Source organism: Chlorocebus sabaeus, chromosome 18 (assembly GCF_047675955.1).
Source record: "Chlorocebus sabaeus isolate Y175 chromosome 18, mChlSab1.0.hap1, whole genome shotgun sequence".
Taxonomy (NCBI): domain Eukaryota; kingdom Metazoa; phylum Chordata; class Mammalia; order Primates; family Cercopithecidae; genus Chlorocebus; species Chlorocebus sabaeus.
The window spans coordinates 46,427,463-46,450,558 of record NC_132921.1 but is presented as its reverse complement, the minus strand read 5'-3'; the positions used below and the strand labels follow the sequence as shown (position 1 = coordinate 46,450,558).

Below are 23,096 nucleotides of genomic sequence, written 5' to 3'. Positions count from 1 at the left end.
TCTGCCATGTGAGAGCACAATCTTCCTCCCCTCCAGAAGATACTGCAACAGGCACCATCTTGGATGCGGAGAGGCTGGGCCCTCACAGCCAGTGCCTTGATCTGGGACTTCCCAGCCTCCAGAACTGTGAGAAATAAATTTCTGTTCTTCATAAATTACCCAGTCTCAGGTATTTCTTTTTATAGCAGCATATATAGACTAAGAGAGGACAGGCGCAAAGAAAAGAAGAGAGAAAGATAGAAAAGAGGGAGGAGAAGGACCACGGAGGAGGAAAAGAAGAAAAGCAGAGAAAAAACCCAGAAATAACAGAAATGCATGCCGTGGCTCAGAGTCTCTGGTGTTGCAACAGCATCATATTGATTTTACTTTGGAATCATTCTGTAAGGAAAATAAGCAATCAGGAAGGAATGAACACACAGGAAAATCTTTACTGCATTTGTAAATAACATGGAAAAATTATACAATTAAAAAGTTTCAAAAATACATTTCTAGGAATTGTGCTTTCCCAGCCTCCCCCTCCTACACGGTGCACTTGGTGTGTCCTTCCTCAGCGGTGATTCAGGACTCTGGGCTGCCTCCTCAGGGCCTCTGTCTGAGGTGGCACACTCGCCTCCTCCCCAGCCATTTGGGCCATCAGCACTGGATCTGTGTGGATTTCTGTCTCCATCTTTTATTTTCCCAAAGGAAGGTCTAGAATAGTCGCTGGCTCCCGTGTTCTGCACTGTGCTGGTCACAATGAGGACGTGAGAGTAGAGCCAAGAGTCAGCCTGTGCCTTGGAGTTCACTGTGTTGTTGGAAAGGAGAATTCTGGGCAACAGTGACGCTGCAGCCTGTCCGACTAACTGTGATGTCACATGAAGGTCTCCTGCCACTCTGCAGGGTGTGCTCTGCTCTAGGCAAGTTGCTGAAACTTAACAAAGGCAGTAGCTGCCAAGTTTATTTCCAGTCTACATAGTTCTAATGAGATCACTTCTTATTTACAAAACCAATAGAGTGTCTGCTGACACTCTTCCCTCACCCCCATCTGAATAGTGAGAAATTGAAAAGAACAACAGATACATCAACCCAAGACCCTTAGGTTTTGAGAATGAAGCCTCAGTCTCCTCCTTAAACATACAGTTTGGTCAATACAGCTGCAATAGGTTTTCCCCCAATTCAAATTAAGAAATCAGGAAAGCCAGGGGCCCTATCATTTTGTTTTGACGAAGAGTCAGATTTATCTTAACCTGGAAAGTTTACCTTGACATCCAGTTGCCTTTGCCTTATACAGTCACAGAGTTGATAAAGGAAATACTGGAGTAGAAAAATCTTGTCATTGTGTTTTCATAATTCTTCATTTTTCTTCCATGAAAGGCAACAAGATGTGATTTTGCAGCCTGCCAGAGGCTCATTATGCAATGCATATTTGCAGATATTTGAGACTCATAGCCAGGGGAGAAAATGATGCATTCGTAGCCAAATAATGACTTTTTAAAAGAAAGAAAAAAGTGTTTTCAATAAAGTATTACTTTCTATTTACAAGAGCCCATCTTTAAACTCCCCAGTCAGAGGTAAGAGGCAGATGCCAGGCCCATGACTTATCACAGGATGTGGATTTTTTTTCTCTTCATAAATCTGGAATTCTAATTAATTGAGTTAAGATGATTCAGTCTATATACAGCATGGCCCTTTTGTCACCCAGCACGGAAAGTCTGTCTCTTTATCTCTATGGATCCTCTTTTGGCCCATAGGGAAGGCCTTAGGGCCCTGAGCCTGACAAACTCTCACCTCCTTGCTGCCTCTTAGGGGTGCCTCGGGGTACTGGTTTGGAGGCTTCCCTGTCTGCATTGCTCTTCAGGTTAGCTTGCCCTGCTCTCTCTACATTCCCACCAGCCCCATTGAATCTCATCCTTCCATCTGTGCCCCACATTGCTGATCACAGGTCTCCAGACTTCCTTTCTATTTGTGTGAGGGTGAGCAGGCCTTGCTACTCCTGTGTAGCCCCAGCTGGAGGAGCCCTGGCCAAGGCCCTCCTTGCATGCATGTACACACACACACACACACACGCACGCACACTCGCTTGCTTGCTCTCTCTCTTTCTCTCTCTCAGTCATACACATTAGAGAGCCTATGTGCCTGCCCGCCACCCCACCCCCAAAACTGGGGACATTGCTGAAAGTTTCTTTAGGACTGCAAAATGAAGAGAAGTAACATGGTGTGTAGAATGTTGTGTAGAAAGTGGTGGAGGAGGGGAAATTGACAGGGATAGGAAAGCTGGGTGGGAAGGGTTAACTCAGTATCACAGCTGTGAGGTGAGAGTAGCAGTAGAAACAGAATAATGAAAAAATGGAGACATTTTGAGGGCCAGCCTTCTAGGAGGAGATTTCTAGATATAAGAAAATAAAAGGAACCAAAGGTGGGGATCACAGTTTGACTCTGCAGCTATAAATACGGCAGTGCCTCTGGCAGTTGAAGAGTTGGACATTGGGGTTTGTTGGCAAGAAAACGTTGGACACACTGGTTTGGAGATGAAGGAAATATTCCCAAAGAGAGCTAAGTGCCATAGAGCCTGGTGCTCCATGTGCCCCAGGGGATACTGGCTGTTGGACGAGGAGAGGAGATGCGGTGAGCCCTCTGGTCTTAGAGCCACTGGCATGGCACTGTTGTGTGATCTGCTCAGATGACCCAAATGTTGGGGTGAGAACTGAAGACCTTTGTAAGTTACTTAATGTAAATAATGGAATCCTAGCCTTGAACAGATGGCAATGTCATGTTAATGGTGTTCCTGACATCTTCAATCCCATTCCTGATATTGCTAGAGGCAGAGGGGCCATCAAATCATTTGCCTAGGTTGCCCAGGGTTACTGTTGCATGCTGGAATTGGTGGAAAGCCTTCCTTTTTGGGACATGCATTACCTGTCATTAACCAAATGCTTGTGCATTGCTTTCTTGAACAAGACACTCTGACTTGCTGTGGAAGCTCATTGAGTATTTAAAGGCAGTCACCATGTGAACCCTGTCCAAGCTAAACTTGATGGCTGCTACAGATAGTACCTGGGTACATAGTTTTCAGCTCCTCATCCTACTGGTTACCAACTCTTCTGTTCGTGTAGTAGAAAGAATAGTAATATGGTAGCTGGGATACGATATCATTCTTCCACAAATGCCACCTCTGATTTATTACATCTTTTAGCAGCAGCCCTGGGTGTTGCCTCAAGTTTGAACTGGCAATCCACTAAGCCTTCCGAATTTTTGTCATATATTTTTATCTGCCAGTTTCTTCCATTCTGCATGTCTGTGATTGATTGATTCACATTTAAATGCAGGGCTTGCATTTTCCCCCCATTGATTGTAGGCCAGAGTTCCAGCCTCAAGATAATTAAGAATTCTGTTTTGCCTCTTTCTCTTATTAACTGTTAGTGCTAATTTTATTTAACAAAAAATGAATAAGCAGATCTTCCATGCCATTGATGAAAATGTCTAGTGGGACAGAGACAAGGAATGCATAAACCAGTGCAGCCTGCAGGTTGACACTGATCAGTCAGAGCATTTTAGGGTCATTGTGCAATTAGTGGGAAGCTGCTGAACTCTGACCATCCAGCTGTGTTTCTTCACTGGGTTCACAAGGCCTTCCTGGAATCAAGATATGCTGCATCTGTCAGTCAGTGCCAGAGCTCTGGAGTCACACACGCCTGCACCATCCTTGGGGTGGGTTGCTTTTTCATCTTTAAAATGGGAGTTATAATAGTGAAGAAGATGTGAAACACTAAGCAGCAGGAGATGCCCAGTATGGTTTCCCGTCCCTGCCTTCTGGAGTACAGGGTTTTATTCTTTTCCCTTCTCCTCCACCACCTTGCCGACCTTCCCTGTGGCTTAAGGCTTTTGTCTCAATGGGGAGAAGGCTTTGGCTGGGGTTTCCCGTCTTTTCACAGTGGTGGCTGCTCCCTTCCTCCTTTAGGGTTGCTGCTGTTCTGCCTGCTGTGTGACTGTGCACTGCCAGGCCTGCACTATTGGGAAAGTTTCTTGGTCCCAGCCCTGCCCCCCGCTTCTTTGTGAGTGCCATGGAGAGCAGCCTACTGGTGGGTGCCAAATCCCTTTGTGTCTGCAGTTCCAAGGGGTTTATGCTCTCATGGTAGCCCACAGTTGACATTTGACGATTTGCTAAAACTATTATCTGAGGTTATATTGTTTTAATTATTATTATTTTTTGAGACAGGGTCTCGCTCTGTCACCCTTTCTGGAGTACAGTGGCACAGTCTCGGCTCACTGCAACCTTGACAGCCCAGGCTCTAGCAATCCTCCCACCTCAGCCTCCTGAGTAGCTGGGACTGCAGGGCACACACCACCACACCCAGCTAATTTTCTGTGTTTTGGATGGAGATGGGGTTTCACCATGTTGCCCAGTCTGGTCTCAAACTCCTGAGCTTAAGTGATTCTCCCACCTTGGCTTCCCAAAGTGGTGAGAATACAGGCATGAGCCACAGTGCCTGGCCTGAGTTTTTCCTACTGCTTTGTATAAATGGCTTCATTTTCCTCCCCTGCCCTGCCTCAGATAGTCCATTGCTGGCCTCTCACCCTTTCTGAGTGGAGAGAACACACTCCCTCCCTAGATTTCAGGCTACTTGGTTTTCCTGCAACCCCAGCTATATGATGGGCTTAAGAAAAGTTATGGTGTGAAAGATTGTTTGTTTCTCTCTTATTATTAGGTTGGGAGTGACACTCGACATCTTTCCAGCTGGAAGCCAGAAGTCCAATCGTTAATATTATAAAAACACTGTAAATACACTGCAATAGCATGAGATATACTCAGCCAGAAAATTCTATATGGTCCAGGTAAAGGCAGTTACTAGAACATTATAGTTAGTTCCTTGAATTGTACTATTGTCTTAAATCCATCCTTAATGTTGGATGTTGTGTTTATAATTCCCACATCAATTGAATTGAAATATGTTTCATTAATAGAAATTTGATTAAGACTAATTATTTTAATAATGCAGTTAAAGATAACAGATTAAAGAAAAAATATGGCAAGTGGGCATGTTGGCCTGTAGTCCCAGCTATGGGGAGGCTGAGACAGGAAGATCCCTGGATCCCAGTTCATGATCAGCTTGAATAGACCCCATCTCAAAAAACTAAAATAGCTAAAGTTCACTGGTGTAGTATGGAAATCTTGATAGTAAAAAATAACTTTTTAAAACGTTTACTGAATTTTTTGTGATTATAAAAGTAGCATTCTCTTTGTATAAAACTTTAGAAATACAAAAAATGTAAAATAAAAATTACCTGGAAACACTACCACATAAAGATCATCATTTTTTGGTACCTTTTCTTCTGATTTTTCTTTGAATTTTTCTTACAAAGTTAACTCTAAGTATATTATAAGCATTTCCTGTGTTACTACAACATTTTTAAACTGCAGTATTTAATGCCTACGTAATATACAGTCATATGAATGTACTATTATTCATTTGACTTTTCTCATCTTGTTAATTGAATTGTTTCCAATGCTATGCTGTATTTAAAGAGCTTTGTTTCTAATGGCATAAAAATAGTTTAGTGAATGAGGTTGTGTTTGAATTTTTGCATGTTTATCAACATTATATTAGAGGAGATTTCTAAAATTCCGTGGGTTTTAATGGCATAGTCATGTAATATTTGTGTTGGAGTCATTGTGGGTATAAAGTGCCAGCTTCTTCCTTAGGGCTGTTGCTCTTCTGCCGGCCACTTGGCTGTGCATACCCAGAACACTCATTCTCACTGATTTGATATGTTAGAGGCCCCCACGTGAGAATAATCTCAGCAGGAGAAAAAATGGAAAAAGCAAGTTTCACTAGTTATTGTTTTAGGAAGACCTCAGAGTGAGAGAGAAGTGATTCAGGCCAGGCCTCAAAGAGGGCAGCAGGCTGAGGAGGCCCCACTGTCCAGACGGGTCTCCAGACACAGGGCTAAACAGCAGTTTCTTCCATTCACTCTGAGATGATCATCTTCAGGGAACTGACTGTGGTTCCTCAAATCTTAAGAGGCTTGATGATAAACCCGAATTGTAACTTACAAAGACGTTATCCTTGTGAACACAGGAAGCAGAAACTAAGGGTACACCTTTGACTCTTCTGTCCCTGTAGCCCAGGGCAACCAGCTGAGTTTTAGCAGTTGGAGGAAGAGTAGAAGTGGGTGGCTGCAGTCTGCAAGAACATTTAGGGAAATGCAAAAACACCAAAGTAGGCAGCATGCTGTTCCTCCCAGAGAGATGTTCTACCCTTTTCTAGGAGAGTTGGATGGGCAAGAGAACCAGAAGCATCATAGACTTCTGGGAGCCTGCAGGGTTCTGCCACTCTCTACTCCAGCCCCCGTCTGCCAGCACTTCTCCCCCTACTCCAAAGAGATGTGAGTTGCCTGCCACACTCTTCTAACAGCACGTTTGCCAAACCTGGGATTTAGCTATTCATTGTCATGTTTCCAGGGCTGGTTATTTACTTAAGAGAGTTCTTTAACCTTTATTGTTACTCAGAAGATAATATTTGTCACATTTTTCCCAAGGCTTAAGTTTTTGCACCAGAGTGAAAGATGGAAACCTCCATAGTATAGTGGAAAGAATCAGATTGGCCTGGGCTTTTCTTTAACTTCTTCCAGGAATGAGCTATGCGACAAGTTACATAGCCTCCTTAGAATGTGAAGTTTTGCATTTGAAAATGGGAATGCTGCCAACTGGAAAGTACCCAGTCTTGTTGATTTCCCTCAACCAAGAATTTTGTTTTGCATATCAGGGTGCTCCTTCGGGCAATATTGTAGTGCAGGGATTTTGGTATTCCTAAGTAAACAATAAAAGATGTGCATTTTGTTTTTTTTTGTTTTTTTTGTTTTAAAACAGAGTCTCACTCTGTCGCCCAGGCTGGAGTGCGGTGGCACCATCTTGGCTCACTGCAACCTCACCTCCTGGGTTCAAGCGATTCTCCTGCCTCAGCCACCTGAATAGCTGGGATTACAGGTGCGTGCCACCACACCCAGCTAGTTTTTGTATTTTTAGTAGAGACAGGGTTTCATCATGTTGGTCAGGCTGGTCTCGAACTCCTGACTTTGTGATCTGCCCACCTCGGCCTCCCAAAGTGCTGGGATACAGGCATGAGCCACCATGCCCAGCCGCATGTTACTTTTTGTCAGTTATTCATAATTACCTTGAATGTCTTAAGGGAAAGTTAACCAAGTGGATGTTTTCTGATTCTTGTCCACTTTTATTAATGGTTCTTTAAAGAAGTTCTTACTGACAAAGCCAGTCCCTGCAAAAGGGGGTGTTTCCCTGATTGTGCTGTGAAGCGAATACACAAAACCAAAAGTGAGCACCAAGCAGTGCAGGCTTTATTCGATGGCCATGGAATTGAGAAGTGGAAGCATGGTTCACAAATCAGTTCCTCAGTTCAAGGGAAGCCACAGATACAGGGCATCTTTAATGAAGGGGTTGGGGCATTAAAAGCAAGGGAAGGAATAGTCATGTCTTTTCTGGAAATGGTGGGGGAGGGACTCCTGAAACTGGAATGCAACTTTTCTTTTTGTCCTTTTATGGTTTCTTCTGATTGTTGTCATGGTGATTATCAACTGTCAGGGTGCTGGTGGAAGTATCTTTTTGCATGAGAATTAGATGATAATGAAGTCTAGAAACTCTTCAGAGGCCAAGTGAGAGGCCACCCTGGATCCCAGCAGTTGGACCCTGTTTAGTCAGGAGGGGAAACTTCTGACCTCAGGCATCCTATTTCCCAAAGATAAGCAGAGTTAAGGTAGGATAGAAATTCACTTGGTCATATAGGCCTTTTCTGGGGTGACAAAACCTTCATCTAAGCCCCAGAATTTTATCTCAATAGAGAAAATGCCAGCCAGGCGCGGTGGCTCACGCCTGTAATACCAGCACTTTGGGAGGCCGAGGAGGGTGGATCACCTGAGGTTGGGAGTTTGAGACCAGCCTGACCAACATATTGGACGATTATTTTAGATTATTTTTAAATACTTATTTAAATAAACATTATTTTAGATACTAAAAATACAAAATTAGCTGGGCTTGGTGGTGCGTGCCTGTAATCCTAGCTACTCCGGAGACTGAGGCAGGAGAATTGCTTGAACCTGGGAGGTGGAGGTTGCAGCGAGACGAGATGGTGCCATTGCACTCCAGCCTGGCGCTGGAAAAAAAAAAAGAGAGAGAGAGAGAGAGAGAGATAAAATGCTAATTTGTAGTACCATTTATTGTTATTTTTAATTATTTTGTGTTGTCTGCTTTATTTTACATTCTGTAAGATTTCCTGTTCACTAGTAAAATCCTAAGGGCTACCCAGCCTTATCCTTGGCTAATATACCTTCTGCAAATTGCATTGTGTCATAAGCAGGTTGGCCATCAGGCCCTGAGGCTGGACCATGTGGGTTTGGTGCACATGACTTCCTGTTCTGGTAGATGTGCCAACCCTGGTCTCTACACTGTCCCTTGAAGGACACCTGCAAACCAAGACCCAGAGTTCTGTACTTAGTTAATATGTTTGCGCCTGTTCTTTATTTCTGGTAATACTCACCTCATGTTGCAGATAACCTGTTAGAGGTCGGGAAGGGAGAGATTTGGAGTCTGGGATGTCTGTTGGATTGTTTGATAACCAGTTAGGAAGGCTTTAGGGCGCACTCTGAGCTGCTTGCTCAGAAATTCTGAGCTTAAGTATATGGCATTGGGATACAATATTTAAATAAAGAGTTTGTATCCTAAGTCACTTGAGATCTTTTTTTTCTTTACAGTATATAATACTAGTATATTCTAATATATATACTATATATACTTCAATATATAATACTAGTATATTCTAAAGTGCTGGTGAGCTTGTAAACAATGTGGTAAAGCTTTACAGATCAAGTTATCTTACCACTTTCGAATTCAGTTTTAATAACCAGCATCCATTTATATAGCATATATTTATGATGTTTTAGTGGAAAATGAAACAAATAAAATGAAGCATGGTTTTCCAACCCCCTTTGTAATTTCAATCTTGAGGTTTGGAAATTGTTTTCTTTTTATGGCTGTTGAATTTTTAGAAGAAAAATTAGGAATTTGAAGATTTTTTGGAATTCTTTTATTTTTGCTTAACGAGCAGCATATTTGACCTGCTAAGTATAGTTCTTGCATTTCTGTAAGTGCAATAAAAGATGAAGGGACTTCCAGTTTGTTTTTATGTGTAAAAGTATTAAGAAACTGTTTTTTATTACCCTCCCACATATTTGGTGATTACATTTTATCTGAAATCTAGATACAGAGGTTCTATACAGGCAACTCCACACTCTTCCTTTGGGTTGACCTGGAAAATAAAACAACAGCAACAAGGCTCTTTGTTGACACCATCCTGCTACCCTTCCCTCCAACCCAGCCTCCCTGTTGTGGAGCTGACATTGAGCCCTGAGTTATTTATGGAATATGGAGGTTCAGTCCCTGGACTGAAGCTTGACTTGAAAATGTCACTTCCTTGGGTCAAGAGGAATCTCTGGTCCTCTGAAGGCTTTTAGCCTTTATTTTGAGAGTGCAAAATGATAGCTGCAACAGAAAGTAAAGCTCAGCTCAGTAACACCAAAAATGTGCTAAATCATTATGAAATGTACAATAATTCACAGCCATCTGTATGTTCCTGCTTTTGCATCCCCCCTTATGCAAGGGGATTATTTCAGATTTCTATTATATACTGTGATTTAGCTGCATGCTTTAGAACAACATAAACATAGTCTTCATTATAACAGACAACTAAAAACGGAATACTAGTATTTCCTAGATTGTAATTAAAGAAAATGTAGGTAACAGAAAGCCCAAAGCCTGGATCTAGAGCTCTGGTGTGTTTCTCCAGCCCAAAGAAAGTGGGGTTGTTTGTGTGAACAGGAGCCCAAAAGCCATCACGTGGTTCTTTTGCTCCATGGAAGCTGGAAAGGGCTGGCTGGATCCAGTTCTGGGCCTTGCTCTCATCTACAATGCCGGAGCTGTCCTCTGAGAAAACTGTCTGTTTGCATCTGTCCTCAGCAACCCAGTACTCAAAATGTTGTTGAAAGTAGAAGCAGAGAATCTTGAATTCGGAGGGACCTTACCCGTGAGGTCAGCCAGTCCACCCACTGCAGGCTCTGAATTCCTTCTGCAAAGGCCTTAGTAAGTGGCCGTGCAGAGCCTTCAGAGACAGGGAAACGACTCCCTCCCTGCCAGCTTGGTTGTCTTGAGACCACTGATGCTGACACTGCCTGCTTGTTGCCCTATAATCCTGTGTAACTGCTTTGTGACTCCTGTATCTTCCATGGCCTTGGATGCTCCATAAGATTGAGAATCAATTCTGATTGATTTCTCTCGGTGCTGGACAAATGGGCAGGTGCTTGAGCCTATACGTCGTAGTGAAACCCTTCATTACCACGTGAAGGCACGCCAGGCAGAGATGAAAATCAGACAGTTCAGATTGGAGTGACGCTTTGCTGACATATCTGGGCCACACCGCGGTGTGTGCTCTGGCATCCTTGCAACTTAATCCACTCTCCTAGTTTGTGACACTCTCTCTTGCTGCCACACTGGGCCTGCCTCTCCTTCTCTGTCATTGTCCTCTCCAATTTGCCTCTTCTTCAGCAGATGTGGGCTGTGAATCTTAATATCCACTCCACTTATTATAAAATGTGTCTAACATAAGTGCAAGGGGCACCAGGGGTGGATTTTTAAGAGCTATGGGGTGAGCAGTGTCTTTGCACTTGAAGGAGACGGTGTGTGGCCTCCACTGTGGTTGTTCCAAGCTGTCAAGGGTTTTGACTGCATTCCAGATACATGAGGGCATCAGAGTAAATGATTTCTGGATAAATGAGGTTGGCTTATAGAGTTCTTTTGATAGAATGTACCTTTTTAACTTTCAAGTCAATGCAGTAATGCTAGTAAGGTATTTCTGAGGAGGATCCTGCAGGACATATTTTGACAATGAGTTAGTGCATGCTTGCAATTAGTACCATGCATTTCTACAAAATTAATGTTCTAGTGCTCTTTTTTTCCTAATGTGATTTAACTAATATGCTTATTATTAATTTACATAGTAAAGCTTCCAAAAGTACATCCACATAAACTTAAACTCAATAGAAGCCAAATTCATAGAAACCCAAAGTTATGAATCAGAAGATGTTTGGGGATTTTAAAAAAAAACAAATTAGAGTGCCAAAAGAGCTCCAAACAGAGCCTGTATCTCAGAGGAGAGAAAGACAGGAATAGACATGCTGAGACCGATAGAAAAAGGAGGCTTTGCTAGAAAACAGTGGTTTCTTAATTAGAGAGCCACATAGAGGAGAATGGCTTAGGGATTCTGGGTGCCTGAGACCGTATCGGTCAAGGCCCCTTGACCACAGAGATACTCAGAGGGAGTCTCTGTGAGGTGGGCTAAGGGGCCCTGCTGAGACCAGCTAATGGGGGGAGTGGGTTGGGCAGCAGCCAGGTTCTTTCCTGGGAAGGCATTTAGAGGCTTAAACCACATAATAATAGTCCACCCACTGAGGAAGTTGCCAAGCCTGAACTTGCTAGGTCTTTTTATTTACTTGAAGAAATTTCTTCAGCCCTAAACGTACAAAGCGCAACTCATTATGCCATACCTTCCCCTTCAACCTCCAACCGTGTAGTTGAGAAAAATACACTGGAATGTAGTCTATTCCTCCAGAATAGAAGCAGAGGAGCAATTGTGGGCCTCAGGTTATGAGGGCAGACACTCTGTGAAGAGTTCCCAGCACTCTAAAGCACTCAGCTCCCTGTGTGGGGAGGAGGTGACCTTGAGAATAACAGCCCAGGGCATGGCTTGCCCTCAGTGCAGCGGTTGGGGTGGGGGAGTGGGGGGGCTTGGCTTTGCTGGGGGCTACTACAAGGTGAGAAGGGGAGGCTGGGGGCTGGGAGGGCTCACTTCACACAGCATAGGAGGATGGACTGGGGGACAGGCTGGCCTACCCTTCACACACATGCGGACTGAACACCACCTCATGGGGCAGATAAAGCCTGTCTGCTACTGTGAAGCTTACGTTCTTAGGGGTAACAGAGGCATAATAGGTGAATAAGTGTCTTCGGCAATTTCAGGTCATGCTAAAGGATGTGGATAAAAAAGACCGAGTGTAGTGGCTCATGCCTGAAATCCTAGCACTTTGGGAGGCCGAGGTGGGAGGTTTGCTGGATTCCAGGAGTTTAAGACCAGCCTGGGCAACATAGAGAGACACTATCTTTACACAAAATGTTAAAGAAAATTAGCCAGGTGTGGTGTCACGCACCTATAGTCCCAGTTACTTGAGAGGCTGAGGTGGGAGGATGACTTCAGCCCAGGAGTTTGAGGCTGCAGTGAGCTGTGCTTGCACGACCACATTCCAGCTTGGCTGACAGAATGAGACCCTGTCTCGAAAGAATGAAACGAGGTGGCTGGGCACGATGGCTCATGCCTCTAATCCCAGCACTTTGAGAGGCCAAGGCAGGCAGATCACCTGAAGTCAGGAGTTCAGGACCAGACTGGCCAACATGGTGAAACACCTTCTCTACTTAAAATACAAAAATCAGCCAGGCATGGTGGCATGCACCTGTAGTCCCAGCTACTCAGGAGGCTGAGGCAGGAGAATCACTTGAACCTGGGAGGTGGAGGTTGCAGTGAGCCAAGATTGCACCACTTCACTCTAGCCTGGGCAACAGAGCGAGACTCCATCTCAGAATAAATAAATAAAAATGAAACAGGGTGATGTGATGGTGACCAAGGGGCTCCTTTAGGTAAAGGAGTCAGGAAGGCATTTTCTATAATGAGAATTTCTCTGACCTGAAGAATGAGGTCAGTCCTGTGATGACTGGTTCCAGGTGGCTTTCAGGCAGAAGGAATAACCAATGAGAAGACCCTGAATCGTGGATGAACTCTGCCATGTGAAAAACACTCACACAACTATAGAGCTTAGCATGTGAAGCGCACTGGGCCGGAGAGGGGGTGTCAAGAAAGGAGATCAGAGGGCTTGGTGGAGGCCAGCACAGAAAGCCTGCCGGGACAGGCAGCACCCTGGGCATGATGGGGAGTGATGGAGGCTTGAGAGAAGGAGGGTGCAGTGGTCACTCTGGCTGCAGTTTGGACAATGGACTTCAGAAGGACAAGGCCAGAGCACTTAGGCTATTGTAGTGGTCCAGGGTGATGGACAGAGAGAATGTAAAGGGGCAAGTTTGGGATAGAATTTGAAGGGAGCTCTTGCAGCACTGGGGGTGGATTTGCTGTGGAGATGGGGTGAGAGAAGTGCAGGTGAACCCCTCCCTGTGCTCAGGGTGGTGGGGCTTTGTCCTGAGGTGGGAGCTTTGGAGGGAGCAGGCTAGGAGTGGTAGGTGGAAGGGGGTAAGCATGAATGAAAACTGAGAGTTCTGTTTTGGCCACAGCGAATCTGTTAGGAGATGTCAGGAGATTATATGATGCCTGCTCAGGAGTTTGGTCAGGGCTGGAATGCAATATTTAGCATCTGATCTTAGATGGACTTTCAAACCAGGGCACTGGTTGAACTCACCTAGAGAGAGTGTGGAAAGAGAAGGAGAGTAAAGAAGAGTGAACTCAGAGGTCTTCCCACACTGAGAGACTGAGCACCCAAAAGGAACCAATGAAAAAGGAGCCACTCAGGAAACTTTGCTTGCCCAGAGGGAGAGGAAGTTGTTTCTGGAGAGACCAGTTAGTTGTCACATGGTGCTGAGAGTTGAATAAAAATGGGCAGAGAAGTAACCACTGGATTTGATACCATGGAGGCCACTGGTGACCTTGACAAGTAATCTGTCAAGGTGGTGATGGAAGTCCTATCAAATTGAGGTGAAGAGTCAGAGGGAAGTTAGGAGGTGGAGCCAGGGGCTGTAGCACCTCTTTGAAGACGTTTCCTTATAAAGGGGAGCTGTGCACCTGGGCACTGGCTGGAGAGAGATGTGGAACTGAGGAAAAGACAAATGGTGTGCTTGGTAGGTATGACAGCAGAGGAGAGGGAAGCAAGGGGGTAAAGGGGTTGCATGAATGTGGATGAATGACTTGGGGTGAGTGGTGTTTTTAAGCTATTCCCTGTGGACTGCACAACGCAGTTCCCTCTTTGGGCTCCCCCAAATTTACCTATAAATTCTACCCATGTCCCCTAACACTGTGATGTGGGCAGATGCGTCCAAGAGGCACAGAATCTTCCTTGGGCTACAGAACACAGGAAGAAGCTGGAGCTGATTTGCCACAACCAGTGATACAGGCTCAAGGGGTGGGCGAGAGGTCGTGGATTGATTGCTCTGGTCACTGACTGATTTATTCAGTCAGCAAACACCTTCCAGCTCCCTCTGCACCAAGTGCAGTTCCAAGTCCTGCAGCCACAGTGCAAATAAGCTCCCTCTACCCTTGAAAGTGCATTTTGCCCATAGCGGGATGGGGCCACTGGCAAGCCAGCAGCTTGGGGTGGAATGTACAGCCCAAGGCAACCTTGCTGTTTTTCAGCTGCACAGTTTGAACCCATTTGGAGGAGGGAGTTGGTGTGCAAGTTCCTTTAGGGGGAGGCTTTTGGAAGGAAGTGGAGTCAAGGGTAAGATTGAGGTAGTTGGTGTGCAAGTTCCTTTAGGAGGAGGCTTTGGAAGGAAGTGGAGTCAAGGGCAAGACTGTGGGCAAGTCCCCACACCAGCATCTAAGGGGCCCCGGAGGCTGACCCGGAAACCCCAAGGCTGCTGCAGCCCCGGGGCTGGTAAAGCTGGGATTAGGAATCTGTGGCCGCTTCGGTTGGGAGGTTTGGGGTTTTCTGTAGGTGAATAACCTGTGACCTCCCTGAGGGCGCATACTGAGGGAGGGGCTTCTGCCTGTGTGAGGGAAGGCCTCTGGGCTTCATGCAGCTCCTGGCAAATGCTGAGCCCTGGATCCAGGGAGCAGGGGTTCTCCGGCTCCAGGCGGCCTTCTCTGCTTGGCTTTAAGAAAGGGGGACTTGGTTCCGGTTCCCTTCTACCTAAGCTGGCTGTTGTGACTTTGGATGAATTGTTTAACCTGCTATTTCTGCTTCTTCAACTGGAAAAATAAGAACTGTGCTTATGCCTACCTTACAATGTTATAGTTGGGGTAAAATGAAGATATAATTGATTCAGCAAATGCTCGTGTTTTGAGAGTTGCCAGGTGTGAGTTCTGGAGCCATGCGTCCTGGGTTCACGTCCTGGTTCTGTTTTTTTACTGCGTGACTGCATACAGGGAACTTGGTACCTCAGTTTCCTGATCTGCACAATGGGGATAGTACTAACACCTGCCTTCTGAGGCCTCTAATGAAGGACTGTGAGGATCTGTGAAGCAATCCGTTTAATCGCTGAGAGCATCTCATCTAGGAAATGCTGGGTGCCAGCCGCGGTTAGGAAGATGCTCTCAGGTGCACAGGGCCTTGTTGGCAGCGATGTGATGGTTTTATCTCTTCTGCCAGTTCCGCCTGGTGGTGAAGACAGCCCTGAAGCTGCTGCTCGTCTTTGTAGAGTACTCGGAGTCCAACGCGCCTCTCCTAATTCAGGCTATCACTGCTGTTGACACGAAAAGAGGTGAGTAGTCCTTGCCCCCTTATGTCGTGAAGGTGATGGTGTCTAATGTAGGGAGGTTTCCGCGTTGTATGTGTTTGAGACAGATTTAAGAATTAACAGAATTCCTGAGATGTGGACTTTCCACTGCAAGAAACATTGTTTAGGATAGTAAGCACACAAAGCTTAGGGCCAGAATGGGGTTTGATAATGAAAGAAAAGTGATCATGGGCTTACCTGGGAGAGGTCAGATGCTGAGCTTGTCTTTGCCTCTACCAAGCTCCTGCCACCGAAACACAGAAGTCCAGCTCCTCCTCCTGTTCTTCCTGTCTTGTTCAAGGTCGCCCTGGCTCCTTCCTCCCCTCCCCTCTATGCTTCATTGCTTAAGACCCCCAGATGTTTCTAGAACCTTCTCCCTAGTAAACATACATGTGCATCATTCTTAGCAAACTATCGCCAGGACAAAAAAACCAAACACCGCATGTTCTCACTCACAGGTGGGAATTGAACAGTGAGAACACTTGGACACAGGAAGGGGAATATCACACACCAGTGCCTGTCATAGGGTGGGGGGAACAGGGAGGGATAGCATTAGGAGATAGCTAATGTAAATGATGACTTAATGGTTGCAGCACACCAACATGGCACATGTATACATATGTAACAAACCTGCACGTTGTGCACATGTACCCTAGGACTTAAAGTATAATTAAAAACAAAACAAAACAAAAAAGAACCTCCCTTCCTCTCTTCCATCCCCTTCCATCCCCTGCCTTGCCTTACTCAGGCCCTCACTATGTTGAACCTATGATCCTGGCAACCCTCCAAAACAGTTTGGTCATATCCACCTGCCAGTGGCTTCCCAGTGCCTGTAGCATAAAGTCAGTCCCCTGGCTAAGGGGACCCTTCACCCTTCAACTCCTGCCCGCCTGCCACCGCCTTCTCTCACCCCGGCTGTATCCCCACCCCCTTGCCTTGGGCATGTGCTTTTAAAGCCCATGTATGTACCTCTTCTCTGCTGTGGTGGTGTTGCCCATCCCTGTCTCTCCAAGTTGAGGTTGCCTGCTCAAGGATGGGGTCTCTGTCTCCCAGCATGGTGTCCTAGCGCCCTAACTGGCCCAGAGCCAGCAGGCATGCTGCAAACATGTGGCGAAGAATGAGCTTCTGCTCTGGTTTACTGTGTAACGTGCTGTGGACCCTGTGATATTGGGAAGGCTGGAATTAAAATGCTTCCCAATTAAAATGATTTTTATCCTTTTGTCTTTTGTTGTTTGTTTTCTTCCCCAGTAAGACCCAGGTTTTATTATCATCCCCACAAAGACTCAAGAACAAAAACTTGACAATCCTTTTTCTTTTTATGATTGTAATTGTAATACTACTGTTATAAAAACTTGGGAAAAGGTTAAAGAAGACAAAAAAAATTCACCTCTAATCTCAACAAAGATAATCACTGTTAACCTGTTGGTATATTTCCTTATAGTTGTGTGTGTGTGCGTGCACACTTATGCATAAAGCAGCCAGGATGTGTCAGGAAGAAACGGGCGGCCTACATTGTACTTTTGATTCAAACCAGTTGTGTCTGTGATTTAGCATTACTCAGACCCACCTTTGAATGCTGAATCCAAATGTGAAAGAAAGTAGCTTGAGTTATTTTAGAAGTTTAAATGAAAGTTAATGAAAAACATCCAGGACCTTTAACGGGGGCTCCTATACCCATGAACACGCAGGCAGATGTCGGCACTAGGCATGGCTGATGGCAGGCCAGGAGGCAACTTGAGGTCTCTTTGTTGCGGGTATGTGAGGGAGACAAACTCTAATACATGGTCAGCGGCTGTGAGTCTGGAAGGTGTTTCTCAGGCTGAGGCAAGTTTCTTCTGCCACAGCGTGTTGCCCTCTGCTGCTAGGTAGAAAGACCCTTATGGCCAAGAGTAGATCATGGGGCCAGTCTAGAATCCTTGATAAGGAATGCCGATGGCACAGTAACCAGGTCTAGCTTTTCCAAGGCTAGTCAATTAGGTTTAAGGCCAACAGTGTGTGTTTTGGCAGCTGGTAGGCAGCAGCGCCTCTCCTTCATCCTTGGAGGATTTGTATTTCATCCCTTAACTCTGGTGGTTGCTTTAGGACAACTAATGAACTCTTCATCTTCCTGTCCTAAGCTTCGGGTAACCCCAGGGCCCTTGCTATGGGTGTGAGTTAGAGGGCCAACTTCTCATGACCCGGGTTCTCCTTTGGCTTTGCTAAGCTGGCAGCTGAGAGTTCCCTTCCTTGAACTTCATATCCCTTAAAGGGAATGTTGTGATGGATGAGGGAGTGATCCTGAAATGAACCCAGGCCTTTGTATACCATATCCAAGACTCCATCCATAGCCCCAGCCAGAGATTCTCATCTGCCAGACCAAGTCTCTCCATCGAGATAAAACAATGGCCATCTTTTCCTGATTAGTAAAAATAATTTTTTAAAAAAGCTAATGAATTGTCTTCTTAGCTTTATGGTTTGTTGTTGTTGTTGTTTTGTTTTATTTTTTGTTTTGAGGCAGAGTCTCGCTCTGTTGCCCAGGCTGGAGTGCAGTGGCGCGATCTTGGCTCACTGCAAGCTCTGCCTCCCAGGTTCACGCCATTCTCCTGCCTCAGCCTCCTGAGTAGCTTGGACTACAGGTGCCCACTACCATGCCCGGCTAATTTTTTGTATTTTTAGCAGAGACAAGGTTTCAGCATGTTAACTAGGATGGTCGCGATCTCCTGACCTTGTGATGCGCCCACCTTGGCCTCCCAAAGTGCTGGGATTACAGGCGTGAGCCACTACGCCTGGCCAGCTTTATGGATTTTGTCTATAAAATTTCTTGCCAGGCGCGGTGGCTCACGCCTGTAATCCCAGCACTTTGGGAGGCTGAGGTGGGCGGATCATGAGGTCAGGAGATCGAGACCATGGTGAAACCCCGTCTCTACTAAAAATACAAAAAATTAGCCGGGCGTGGTGGCGGGCGACTGTAGTCCCAGCTACTTGGGAGGCTGAGGCAGGAGAACGGCGTGAACCCAGAAGGCTGAGCTTGCAGTGAGCTGAGATCGCGCCACTGCACTCCAGCCTAGGTAACAGAGAGAGACTCCGTCCCAAAAAATAATAATAATAATTTCTTAAACCTTTGTCAACTGCTGTTGTCTGTCTGCCACTGAGTACTAGCAGCTGAAAAAAAAAAGAAAAGGAATGACACTAATGGAAAAACTCAGAAATAGCTTATCATGTGTGGCTCAATAGCATGTTTCTTTATGGACATGTGTGGTCTTGGCTGTGATTTTATAATGCATACATATAACATCATCCTATTTTACTGCTAGTAAAATTGTTCTGAATCCTATGATGGCATTAAACGTATAAATGTGCCGTGGTGTTCTGCAGAGAGCAACATGAGTTCCAGGTGTGTTTCCACCTAGTGGGTTTAAAAGCAGCTCTCCAGTTCCCTCTCAACTGGGAGAAAGAGCAGACAGGTGCCAGAGGTGAGTTAGGGTAAACTGAGCATATCCATTTGTGCACAAGTTCATAAATCATAAATTTTACCTCTCAAAGTGGCTTTAGACTCATTCTTCAGCAGGGACGAATGGACATATAAGCAGTTGTCTTTTTGAATAGTTTCTTTTGGATAATGAAAACTGTCAGATTTAAGGAATCAGCAAGAAAACCAACAAACTACCAGTCCTCAGAAATCATTACTACCTAAAGCAAATGAAGTTGTCCAGAACAAATTCCTTTGGTTGCATTATAAATATAAACATCATGCTTGCTGCACGTGGGCTAACCAGAAGGCTTCATTCTGCAGCGTGGGCAATTTGGTCTGTGGCCAAGAGTGGGCCAGTTAGCAGGGATAAAAACCAAAGGGGTTAAAGTCCATCATAAGGAGTGATCAGTGTTTATGAAGAAGGAAAATTTAAAATGCTCCATTGGACCCAGGCAACTGCACCTTTGCTCAGGGCCTAAGATAAAAAGGTAGATTCAAGTTCATCTGTGGGGCATGGTATGGTATTAATATCAGACCACTGGATCTTCTTCTCTTTGCTTGCATTTTTAAGTCACTTTCCCTTTCTCATGGCCAGGGTCTAGCAGGAAGAGAGAAAGGCTCATGGGAGCCCTTAGAGAGCCTTGCTTTGTCGTTTTGCCATATCAGAGACTCCCTTTCCTTGAGGTCTTCCCTGTGGTGGTTGACAGGAAATTGATTGACACCCCTTTGCTGTCGGGATATGGAGTCCTTCCTTCTAAGTAAACAGGTTTGCCTGTCTCACAGAGGGTGAGGCAAGTGACCAGAGAGGATAACTCATGTTGAAATTTGTCCTAAATCTTGAGTCTCACTAATTTGGCTTAGCATAGCTCTTGAAGTAGTTCAGTTTTTCATTTGATAATTCTTAAACATATGTATCACACATGATTAGCAGAGAAAAAATTCATCCTTTCAAGCAATCCCGTCTCTGCTTTCTGCTTAAGAGTATATTGATCTGTGAAGATCGTGTAAAGTGTAGTGGAAGCTACAGGTTGACGGAACTCAAGCTCTCTTTCCACCGTTATTTATAGCAGAAGCATCTACATTGAGTGTGTTTGTGTAGTGTGGAAAGACATGGAATTTGCTGTGAGGAACTTCTGTTTGAGTGTTAGACCAACCCATGTCCGAGGCACTGAGCTAAATATCTTATTTTCCTTTGGATTTAATGTGGAGATTTAGGAAAGTAAGAGGGGAGAAGTATTGAGCAATTGATTCTACATGTATTTATTTATCTGGGTTAAGAGAGGACTGGCCGGGGAGTTAGTGCAGCTGGTCTGCCCGGGGGTAAACTGGGTGTCTCCACCAACCACCACCCATTACAATTACAGCTACTGATATTTGGGTATCTATCATGTAACAGACACAACTCTAAACATTTTTCACGTAAGACCCATTTTTCCGGCATATTTGAGTATCTATTGTGTGCTTGCAGTCCTCAGGGAAAAAGGCTGTCACAGAACCTGTACTCCAGTATTTGGGGTGGGGGTGGGAGGCAGTGGAGTTGGAGAGAGACAGATGACAATGATTAAGTATTGTCTTCTAATGTACTCCAGCAGCATTAAGGAAAAAAGACAAAGTGCTTTATCTCAATGACAATTCTCAGTAATCCTGTAAGGTAAGTACAGTCACCCCAGAGACCTTACGAACTCTAGATGAGCTTCCTGAGCCCCTCCATTCCACTCCTTTGGGGTCCAGTTTCTTTCTCTGTTATGTGAAGGGCTAGCATTATATGGTTTATGATTCCAGTACAGGAACCCTGTCCTCCACAAAACACACACACACACATACACACACACACACATATGCACATATACACACACACATTGTAGGGAGTTAGCAAAGGCAATGAGGGGAGTGAGTGGACCCCATAATTCTGACAGGAGCTCCTAGGAAACGTGCAAGTGCTGGTGCTGAACACAGGCCTAGCCTGAGGTCTGCCAAGGCTATTTTTCTTGAACCAAATGTTTCTTCCCTTTCACCTTCATTCTGGTAAATATTTCCGATTTTCTGCCCCAAAACAATAAAAAGAATGAACATCCATCCTAAGAGTGTACAAATAGATGCACATTTCCAGACTTAAAATCCTTAAATGGTAATAAGAGACCCAGATAACACAGCTGAAAAACACATTTTTCAGTTAAATTAAGCCAGTGTTTGAGTGTTCTTATTATAAAGGAGTAGATGCACACAAGTGCGTGTGTCTGTTTAAGGGGAGTACGGATGTAGACTGGCTACCTCTCCCTCTCTCTCTGGGCTGCCTGCCGTTGTTCCTTGGCCTTTGCTCTCCCCAGGACCTGTTTCGCATCTTTGGCTCCAGAGTAAGCAACCAAAAAGAGTTCTGGGTCCATTAGCACCACTAGAAAGTCTTAGTTTCAATACTTTCTCCCCTGCACATTCTTCCTTTGAACCATGCATGGGCAACTCACTAGAACATGTGTTTTATGCCACGGTTTTATACAAAATGTGAATGTTAGAAGCTGCCCCTGTTATAAACACAAATGGTGGCATCCAGATCTCTTCAAGTGGACAGTGAGACCCAAGGCCTGCTGATGAGATTGATTGACTGTCTTGAGGGCTGAGATGGTTACTTTGCGGGGGTGGGAAGAACAACTACACTGTGGTGTGGACTTCAAAGTAGTTTGATAATCAATATCAGCAAGGAGATAATTCAGTAGTTAGCAGGTGAAAGAGGTAAAAGAACATATCTTTGTCCTCAGTTAGCAAGGGTCATAGAAGATTGCCCAGTTCTGACTGGCTGGGCAACTTAGCCAAAGCAAAAGGCTTTCAGTTCACTTAGGAAAGCCAGAAGATCTCCACACTGAGCTACATTTGTGTCTTTTACATCTTGTAGTAAGTTGGTACCTATTCTTTGTTTAATCCTCTTAAACAAATCCCCTTAAATCCCGTCTTCTCTGCTTTCCTTACTGTGTGCATCTGCTTCCTGGTTCTTTTAAAATTGCTTCAGCTTAACCCACTTCAGCCTTCTCAGAGATCTCCATTCATTTTTCAGCAGACATTTTACTGAGCATGTACTGTATGCCAGGCACTGTCCTAAGAGCATGGAGATCAGTAAGACAGATCCTATCATGGTCCTTGGGAAACTTTTGTTCTCAAGGCCAAAATCAGCTCTGACATAGCCCATCCAAGGACCGGCATTTGGAAACCACTGCATTTAGGTTATTTCCAAGTTTACTTCTCTTAAGCAAAAATAAGCAATATCCCTTTGAGATCTGTATAGAGAAAGCAGGAAAGAGCTTCATGTTGCAAACCACCAAGCCAAGGGCAAGGCAATTCTCATTTCACTTCACTTCAAATATTCATCTTGGGCCTAGAAAACCATGTCAAGGTGTTGCGTGCCCCTTTTTGGTCTTGCCCTTGGCTTAGTGGTCCTGAATGTGAATGTGGACTATCTCCTGTCCCTCCTAGAGCCTGGAAATAACCACCCATAAGCCTTCTCCTGCAGAGCCCAGGCAGAAGCCACCTCTTGTGCCAAGTCCCCTGCAATCATCCCGGCTGCAAGAGACCTCACTTGCACAGCGACAGGCTTAGCTCCATGCTTGGACACTTCTCAGCCATTGCTGTGTGCTGGTGGTGTCTGTTCTTGGGCTCATGCCTAGCTGCTCCATTCGATTATAAATCTATTGAGGGCAACTGCCCAATAGACCTTGTACCTAGCTGATACTTAAACAGTATTTGTGCCCTGATGGAGTAGATGTAATATGCTTCTGTTCTTGAGATATTTGCTAGACGGGCATGTCACTTATTTCTTGGAGTCACTGCTAGAGGGATGTTAAGATCTGCCATATCCCCTTTTCTTCTGTGCTGAAGGATATTCAGAGAATACTTACCAAGAGTTTTCTGACCTGGGGGAAATGCATGGCCTACAGAGTTGCAGTGATTGGATTTTAAAAAAATTACATATTTAATATGAAGAAATTTTTAAGTAGGTAGGCATCCAGACACTGAAGGGTATGCAATGCTCTTGTCAGAAGGACAAGGGTGATGTGAGATAGGGTTCCCTACTAAGAAATATTCTCAATTAGAAGCATACTCAAATCCATCCTAAGGATAATGTCACACATT

The 23,096-nt window shown here is 44.9% G+C and overlaps 1 protein-coding gene across 4 annotated transcripts in view; it reads left to right on the top strand.

Moving 5' to 3' along the window:
• The window catches only part of FHOD3 (formin homology 2 domain containing 3), a 519,848-nt gene that overhangs the window by 318,561 nt on the left and 178,191 nt on the right, over window positions 1-23,096 (top strand). For all 4 annotated transcript variants that reach the window (XM_073006355.1, XM_073006354.1, XM_073006353.1 and 1 more), the window contains one exon: window positions 15,400-15,511. In XM_073006355.1, the coding sequence (XP_072862456.1) occupies window positions 15,400-15,511 (112 nt within the window). The remainder of the gene's footprint in view (window positions 1-15,399; window positions 15,512-23,096) is intronic.